Genomic DNA, 9,053 nt, shown 5'->3' on the forward strand with positions numbered 1-9,053 from the left:
TAGTAGTTAATAATTCAGTTTTAATTTTTTTTTCCTAGGCAAACTTGCTTCATGATAGACTTGCACAGATACTGGAACTCACCATTCGGTAAGGCTTTATGCAAGAAGAACACGATGAATGAAAAATGAGTTATAAAACAACTGGGACTGCTTTCAGGTGGTCCTGTCATAGTGTTCTTAAACACATGTAGTAGGCAGAAAATAATTGACTTAACTGAATGTTGTGGTTTAACTGTGGTACGTGTTTAAGCCCCACACAGCCGCTGCCTAACTTCACCTCAGTGGAGTGAGGAAGAGGATTGGAAGGGTAAAAATTAGAAAACCTGTGGGCTGAGATAAAGACAGTTTAATAGGTAAAACAAAAGCCATGTGCACAAGCAAAGCAAAATAAGGAATTCATTCACTCCTTCCCATGGGCAGGCAGGTGTTCAGCCATCTCCAGGAAAGCAGGGCTCCATCACACATCATGGTTACTTGGGAAGACAAACGCCATAGCTCTGAATCTCCTCCCTTTTCTTCTTGTTCTCGCAGCTTCGTATGCTGAGCATGACATCACATGGTATGGAATATCCCTTTGGTCAGCTGGGGTCAGCTGTCCCAGCTGTGTCCCTTCCCAACTTCTTGTGCACCCCCAGCCTACTCGCTGGTGGGGTGGGGCGAGAAGCAGAAAAGGCCTTGGCTCTGTGAGCACTGCTCAAACAAAAACATCCCTGTGTGTTATCAACACTGTTTTCAGCACAAATTCAAAACATAGCCCCGTACTAGCTACTGCGAAGAAAATTAACTCTATCCCAGCCAAAACCAGTACATTGATCAAGAGTAGTCTTCATCTAAAACAGTCACTTTGATTTTCTTGTTACTATTTGAATCTTTTAGATACTGGAGAACATCCAGAAACCATGTCATAGTATACTTATATTATTTCTGTTTATATCAGTGGTATTGAAGAATGCTGCTGTTTTCGCATTGCTGTATCTCTTTGAGAAAGTAATTACAAAATGAACACCCAGTAGTACATGACATTATTATACAGAGTTGTGCACATCCGTTGTGCAATATGAATAATATTTGTTAGTCATAAAATGCATTTTGTAGTTCTGTAACATGAGTGAAGTAGATGATTTAGACGGGAGTACAAAAAAAAATAAACAAGCGAGGCGTGAGGATTTCATCAGAATTTCAGGAATAGGATGAAATACTGGTTGTGGGTGGGTGGGAGGGTAGTTTACTCTTGTTTCTCAGCTATTCATATATCAAGTCATAAAAAAGAAAGCAGTCTATATAATTATAAATTACATATATTGATTTTTCTTCTCACACAGTCCTCCGCCTAGCCCCTCAGGAACGATGACCATTACTGCTGGACATCCTCATTACCAATCCGTTCCAGTCTATGAGATGAAGTTTCCAGATCTTTGTGTGTATTAAGTGTCTTCTGAAGTCTGCTGGACATTATTTAGAATAGAGTACAATAGAAAGAACAAGATGAGTTTTCAAATTTTGTTGTTTATTTCATCTAAACTAACTTTAAAGTAATGATGGACATGAGCCAAATGCAGATTACTTTAGCCAAATTCATAAGACTGTCTTGAGTTGTGTTCTTCTGTAATATATTTGAAGTTAGGTTTTTTCATATATCATGTTTCTTCATTTTCATATCTGAGTACATGTAGAAGTCAGATTTAAAACTTGTCTTGCCATATAGGTGAACATTTCAGTTACTCTAGGAATTTGTATTTCTGTAAATTCCTTTAATTTGAGGCCTTGTAACTGAAGAAGCTGTTAAAAGCTTTTGTTTGTTCGTTTGTTTGTTTGTTTTTTCCTCCTCTCCACCTCAATTATATATCCAAATAGAATGCTTTTGGCTTGCTTCATCCTAATAAATGTAGCCAGTGGACCGCTGCCTTAGCTCCCTTTCGTTCATGCTATCATGGCTGGTCAACTTGTTTTGGAATATATGGAAAAAAAAACAATACCTTACATGTGTTCAAGTGCAGTAAATGAATTAATGGACACTTGTTAAGTAGTTTTTTGATGCATCAGACAACATGCTTTTTAGATATATACGCCCAGTATATGTCCTATGTTTGTTGCTAAACGTTAACTGCTTTGCGTAAGAGAGCAGAAATGTACTCCTGAAGCACGGAATTGTGCAATATTTCTCATGTCTTAAGGTGTATGGTTTACAGACTGTACTTTTGAGAATGCAGTAGTATTTTACTGTCTGCTTTAGTATAAATACACAAGAGATATATTTAGTATAACAGAAAATAAACTGAGGGCATTTTAAATCATAAGTACAGAAATTAAAAATATATTCTATGAGGTATTTCTCTGTGGTTTATTACAGCTTTTTAATGATATTTTAGAAATTGAAAGAAAAGTAGACGAAACCATTTAAAGACCAAAATTTTATTAAATATGTTTTCAAGCAAAAGCATTTTTGGAGATGCATCTCTGTGTTCGTTTTTGTTTCATTTCTCAAACCTTTCTAGAAATAAGGAAAATGTGGTAACTGTCATAGGTTTATGTATCTGAGTATACTATTCAAATGTAAGTAGAGTAAAACCCATAGAGTAAATCACTGAGCTTTTGATGATAATTATCAAGACTGTCTTTATGACTCACTAAATTCTGCAGGCAAAAAGGAAAAATGGCTTTCATTGATGCCATGAATAGTAAGTTTGAAGTCCCTTAATCTGTCTGAATCATGAACATGAATGAATGTTCTCAAATATCTATAATAAATCTAAGATGTTTAAGGAAGCCACCAGTGTAGATAAACAGTCATCAGGCCGTGAACGAAGTGATCTAACTTCAATTAGCCCTGCTTTGAGCAGGAGCTGGGTTTAGATGACCTTCAGAAGTCCCAACCAAAATTAATCAATGATTGCATAATTCCAAGATCTGGATGGTTATCAGCCCAGCTAATCTGCTGGCTCTTTTGAGCATTTGCAAATGCACTGAAGTTTTTTGAACTGTAGTACAGTATGCCACGGGACTACTTTTAAAAGCCTGTTGTGACATAACATGAGAGACGTATCAGCTACTTAAACCTATGAGATAACGTGCTGAGACTTTCAGAAAGCATTGACGAAACTCAAAAGGTAATTGAGACCTTCTTTTCAGTTTAACAGTGCAATCACAGCTGTTAGTGGATGACGAAACAGCCCCTTATCTACAGCATTCCGTTGTGATTTTTACTGCTGCAGCGTATCAGCCTGATCAGACCACAGTCTACACATAAGTAGAACTCTAGCTTTTAGTTTTCACTTTTTTTTTTTTTTTTTTCAGGTAAGACATAATAGCTTTTTGGCCTATATAAAGAGTGTAATTTTTTAAATAGTAAATCTAACCTAGGGATACAATGTAAAACACTGACCACTGTCATTTTTAAAGAATAACACTGTGCACTTTTGTACAAAAAGAAAATAAGAAGTCTAAGAAATAAAGAATGTACTTCTGTTTGCACTCTTGCAGTATGGAGACTGTGCTGTAAATACAGGATTGTTTCTGGGATTGAATTCTGTTGCATGAATGCTGCATGTGAAAATAACTAGACTCAGCGTTTCCATTTTCTATTCTGTTGATGAAGTATTTTTCATTGATGCTAATGGTAGGTTTCCATGTTTTCAATGTTCAAATGAGCTTTGTTTGGGAAATGCAGGTGTCGTGCAGGTATTGTGCAGGGAATGAAGAGCTTGTAACACTCTGTGTGTTCACATGGTGTTTAATTTCTTCCTTTCTGGAAATTCAGGGACACTGTAAGTTGATAATTGGTTCACTCTGGCCTTTCTAGACAGCTGGGAGATGGGAGTGACTGTAAAATGTATTGTTTTGGTAGCTATTGTTATATGTAGCTAATGAATGAGCCCAGATGAGTAGAGAGTGCTGTTGTACAATATAAAGCTGCTTTGTTTTACTTGTCTCTTTATGTTCTTGAGACAAGTTGCAGAACTTAAAAGCTCCGTGTGCATCCTGGCCCTGTATTATCTGCAGCACACTGAGTGCTGTCACAGCGTTTATAAATTGGTATCCAGCTGTTTAAATGTATTCCAGCTTTTGCTTTGGGTTCTCTTTTCCATTACGTCCTTTTGAAAAATTATAGCTTTTGCTAGTGGGTCACTTTATAGTAAATTAAATCCTTGTTAATTTCAAAAGGTAGAAATAGCCTGTTGTCCAAACTCGGAGTAGGGCTAATTGGTCTGTTTTTCTGATGGTCGTATTTTCTGTACTGTACGTAATGAGCAGGTTTCAATAAATGTCAGAACACACTGTGCAATCTATATTTCAGCAATAAAATAAACCAAAATTTAAAATTAATCTTTTCTAAGGTGTCAGTTTTTATTGCTTAAAATGTTGATGATGGCTTTTGGCATTTAAAATAGACCTCATTTTCCACTCCTTTTTTTTTTTCCCCCTCAAATGTTACAGCATTGCCGCGTTATGAAGCTACTACTTTTATTTATGATTAAACCACCACTGTTACTAAGACCACGAAAATTTGAGAATGCAGCAATACAAAAATCATTTCCTAATAGCAAATAAGCTTCTCGAAGGTAAATAAGCTGTGCTTTTCTGGGCTGCCTCACTAGTTAGAAGACATACTGAGCTTGTGTATCAGTTTCAAGGAATAGAGTTGTCGGTGTGTGGGAAGATCCGTGTACAGCTCACCAATAGGTGATGTTTGTCAAAGTGCTGCCATCTAATGGGGCTGAGTATTATACTGTTGTTCCTTGCTCTCTTATTTTGGTAGTATTCGTTTATTTAAATTATTTTAATAGTGCACCCTGAGAGAAACAGGAAGAGCAATAGTTTTTTGTTTTGAGGAAGTTGGGACCTTCTCTAGCTCACATGAGATGTATCCTAATAGACAGAGGATTATATTGTCGTCTTTTTTTCCCTTGCTCCTCTGTTCCTGATTTTTGCACATGTTAATTAAAACTTTGTGTGTATTTAGGAAATTTGAGAGGCTAGGCATCTTCTTTCTATAATCTGTGACGTTTTGTGGATCTCAGAACCTGCTGTTAAGATATGTGGTCATCAGCCTTTTTTGTTGCTCATGTTGGTCATGGATTCGCATGATGGACGTCTCAAAACAATCGGGAGAAAATAGTAGCCACACTTGGGAGATTATTTTAAATTGTGTCTAAAGAGAAGGTGTAGAGGTAAGTAAGAGATTCTGTCACCCTGCCACATCAGGCCAGACACGGAGGGACAAAAATGGCAGCCACTGCTGTTGCAAGACAAAACAAAGGTGACCTGTTAAGAGCTAATTTCTGGGTACTGGGGTACCAGAAGTTTTTGTTTCTTCACAGAGTTGCCTTTATTTGAAAGAATTCACTCGTTCATTGTTCACAGTTTTAATGATACTGAGATCAGGACAACCAACACACCTGAACCTGGTGTTCCCAGTTCATGTCTTCCTAAATTATGTCAAGTTGTTTATTAAATCATATTCCCAAGTCTTTAATACTTTATCAGCTTTTACAGGCAAGGAATAAGTGCTTAAAAGGTTAAAATAAATTAATCAGTATCTAATGAAGTAGGAAATATTTTTAGATTGATAATTAATTGTGATTATGAATCATGGTTCTAAATCATTATGAATTATGATTCTATAATAGATTAGTGGTTCACTTTGGAGAAGCAGCTGGGTTTTCACCAGCTATGCCCTAAATATTTGAAAAATATATTGTAAAGCTACTGTGAGAATGAGAAGAAAGAAAAAAGCTGTGCTAAATGTCTCATCTTGTTCTGCTTATCATTTTTTTATTACTTTAGCACTGATCTCTGAGAATGAACAAATCTAGCTAACCATAGCTGGATTATTTAAGACTTCTCTTTATCAACACAATTCATATGATCGTAATCACTCCATGGAACTCTTTTGGTGTTAGATTCTTCCTGAAATAAGAGATACTAGAAAAAAGCCTGAAGTAATGACAACATTGAATGATATTTTATTTATATTGTAACTTCTCTGTTACTTGATTGATTCACATGATCCACCTCTATCTCTGCAGTCAGAAAATTCAGCATATCTCTGAGTGAATATGTACCTGTTGTTTGCGTAACCATGGCTGTCATACTAGTTTCTAATGATGAGCAGAAAAGGACGGGTTTAAGTGTGCACTGCTACTGTCAGGGAAAAGAGCTTGTGTTGTCATTAAGCAGCCCTGCACTTAATTCACTTGTTTAAAGGTCAATTTTTTTCCATTTCAGCTGATTAGTTATTTTTCATTATCATTTTCATTTATGAATGCTGTGAAATACAAAATAGTTTTTCATCACTATGATAAAAGGCTGATAGAAGTTCCAGTTCCAAAACAAGTAAACTTATCAGCGTAACGCGGATCTCATCCTCGGCACTGGACAAAATGGGCATTTTGCAGATTAGTGGCATTTTGCTGAAGGACTGAAATGGCCTCTTTCTGTGCAGCATAAGGGGCGGGGGGGGATCAAAGTTAATTAAAATCTTGTCTGCCTCTAGAATTTCTCACGTCACGTAGCTGTCCTCCCTGCCTTCCCTTAAAGAAAGAGTCTTATCTTCTGGGACTTTTTTCACTAGTGCCTGTGGCGTAGCCGCTGTGGTGGGCAGTGGAATTCGTGTGGCTAAATAGATTTCGTGGGTTTTTTTATTTTGGATTTTTTTGATGTGGGGTGGTTTTTTTCTGCACTGCTCTAATCCTTTGCAGTCTCAATGTAGGAAAAATACTGAAAGGGGAATACCACCAACTGGAGGTTCATAGAATCATAGAATCTTTTCAGTTCAAAGAGACCTTTAAGATCAAGTCCAATCGTAAACTTAACACTACCAAGTCCACCACTAAACCATGTCCCTAAGCACCACATCTATATGTCTCTTAAATACCTCTGGGGATGGTGACTCCACCACTTCCCTAGGCAGCCTGTTCCAGGGCTTGCCAACCCTTTTGGTGAAGAGGTTTTTCCTCATATCCAATCTAAACCTCCCCTGGAACGACTTGAGGCTGTTTCTTCTTGTCCTATCGCTTGTCACTTGGGAGAAGAGCCAACACCCCCCTACTACAACCTCCTTGCAGGCAGTTGTAGAGAGCGATAAGGTCTCCCCTCAGCCTCCTTTTCTGCAGGTTAAACACCACCAGTCCCCTCAGCTGCTCCTCATCAGACTTGTGCTCTGGACTCTTCACCAGCTTTGTTGTTCTTCTCTGGACACGCGCCAGCACCTCAGTGTCTTTCTTGTAGTGAAGGACCCAAAAGCGAATACAGTAGTTCAGGTGCGGCCTCACCAGTGCCGAGGACAGGGGAATCATCACTTTCCTAGTCCTGCTGGCCACGCTATTTCTCAGATAAGCCAGGATGCTATAGGCCTTCTTGGCCACCCAGGCACACTGGTGGCTCATGTTCAGCCTGCTACCAGCCAACACTCTGAGGTCCTTTCCACCATCCACTCTTCCCCAAGCCTGTAGTGTTGCATGGGGTTGTTGTGACCCAAGTGCAGGACCCAACACTGAGCCTTGTTGAACCTCATACAATTGGCCTCAGCCCATCGATCCAGCCTGTCCAGATCCCTCTGCAGAGCCTTCCTATCCTCCAGCAGATCAACACTCCCGCCCAACTTGGTGTTGTCTGCAAACTTACTGAGGGTGCACTCGATGCACTTATCCAGACCATTGATACAGAGATTAAACAGAACTCGCCCCGATGCTGAGCCCTGGGGAACACCAGCCACCAACTCAAACTAACGCAACTCAAACACTCGTGACTGGCCACCACCTCAATTTAACTCCATTCACCACCGCTCTTTGGGCCTGGCCATCCAGACAGTTTTTTACTCAGTGAAGCATAAACCCATCCAAGCCATAAGCAGCCAGTTTCTCCAGGAGAATGCTGTGGGCAACAATGCCAAAGGCTTTACTAAAGTTGAGGTAAACAACATCCACAGCCTTTCCCTCGTCCACTAAGTGGGTCACTTTGCCGTAGAAGAAGATCAGGTTAGTCAGGCAGGACCTGCCTTTCATAAACCCCTGCTGACCGGGCCTGATCACCTGGTTGTCCTATACATGTTATGCCACTCAAGATGATCTGCTCCATAACCTCCCCTGGCACTGAGGCCAGGCTGACAGGCCTGTAGTTCTCTGGATCCTCCTTCTGGCCCTTCCTGTAGGTGGGCGTCATGTTTGCTAACCTCCAGCCAACTGAGACCTCCCCAGTTAGCCAGGACTGCTGATAAATGATGGAAAGTGGCTTGGTGAGTACTTCCACCAGCTCTCAGTACCCTCCGGTAGATCCCATCTGGCCCCATAGACTTGTGTGTGTGTAAGTGGTGCAGCAGGTCACTAGCAGTTTCCCCTTGCATTACGGGGGCTTCTTTCTGCTCCCCGTTCCTTTCTTCCAGCTCAGGAAGCGGAGTACTCGGAGAACAACCCATCTTACTGTTAAAGACTGAGGCAAAGAGTTAAGTACCATTAAGTACCTCAGCTTTTTCCTCATCCTTTGTCACTATGTTTCGCCCTCACCTCCAATAAGGGATGGAGATTCTCCTTAGCCCTCCTTTTGTTGCTGATGTATTTTTAGAAACCTTTTTATTGTATTTTATCAATGGTTTGTAGAATATTAACTGCTCATCCAAGAACATTCACAGGTGTTTTCACCTGCTGTTCTCACAAGGTCCAATTTGCACAAGGAGATCAAATGATATGTTTTAACTGTGTCATGATTTGGAGGAACACGGGTAGTCTTTCTGTAGCCAGCATTAGGATGTAGTCATTGATCTGTAATGAATACTTTTGTGACAAAATTCAGCCCCGTACAATAGGATTATAGAGCAGAAATCCAGACCTTTCAAAGCAGCTGAATTGCTAGAAGGTTTATAGCAACAATTTTTGTAGAAAGAAATGTTAGTGAATTATGGAATCACAGAATAGTTCACGTTGGAAAGGACATTTAAAGGTTGTCTAGTCCAACCCTCCCTGCAATGAGCAGGGAAATCTTACTGTCATGATCTGATTGACCAGCAGAATACTCTCCAGGTTGAAAACTGCAATTAGATATGAAGAGAAGAAAGAAAT

The 9,053-nt window shown here is 39.5% G+C and overlaps 1 protein-coding gene across 4 annotated transcripts in view; it reads left to right on the top strand.

The window, feature by feature from the left end:
* EFR3A (EFR3 homolog A) overlaps positions 1 to 3,170 on the top strand; it is a 68,252-nt gene extending 65,082 nt beyond the window's left edge. For 3 of the 4 annotated variants that reach the window (XM_086608850.1, XM_086608851.1, XM_086608852.1), the window contains 2 exons: positions 39 to 88; positions 1,323 to 3,170. In XM_086608850.1, coding sequence (XP_086464976.1) covers positions 39 to 88; positions 1,323 to 1,428 — 156 coding nt within the window. In that variant the 3' untranslated portion in view covers positions 1,429 to 3,170. The remainder of the gene's footprint in view (positions 1 to 38; positions 89 to 1,322) is intronic. The other variant, XM_086608853.1, reaches the window with a different exon arrangement.
* The last annotated feature ends 5,883 nt before the right edge of the window (positions 3,171 to 9,053 follow it).

This window comes from Tauraco erythrolophus, chromosome 3 (genome assembly GCF_009769465.1).
Source record: "Tauraco erythrolophus isolate bTauEry1 chromosome 3, bTauEry1.pri, whole genome shotgun sequence".
Taxonomy (NCBI): Eukaryota; Metazoa; Chordata; class Aves; order Musophagiformes; family Musophagidae; genus Tauraco; species Tauraco erythrolophus.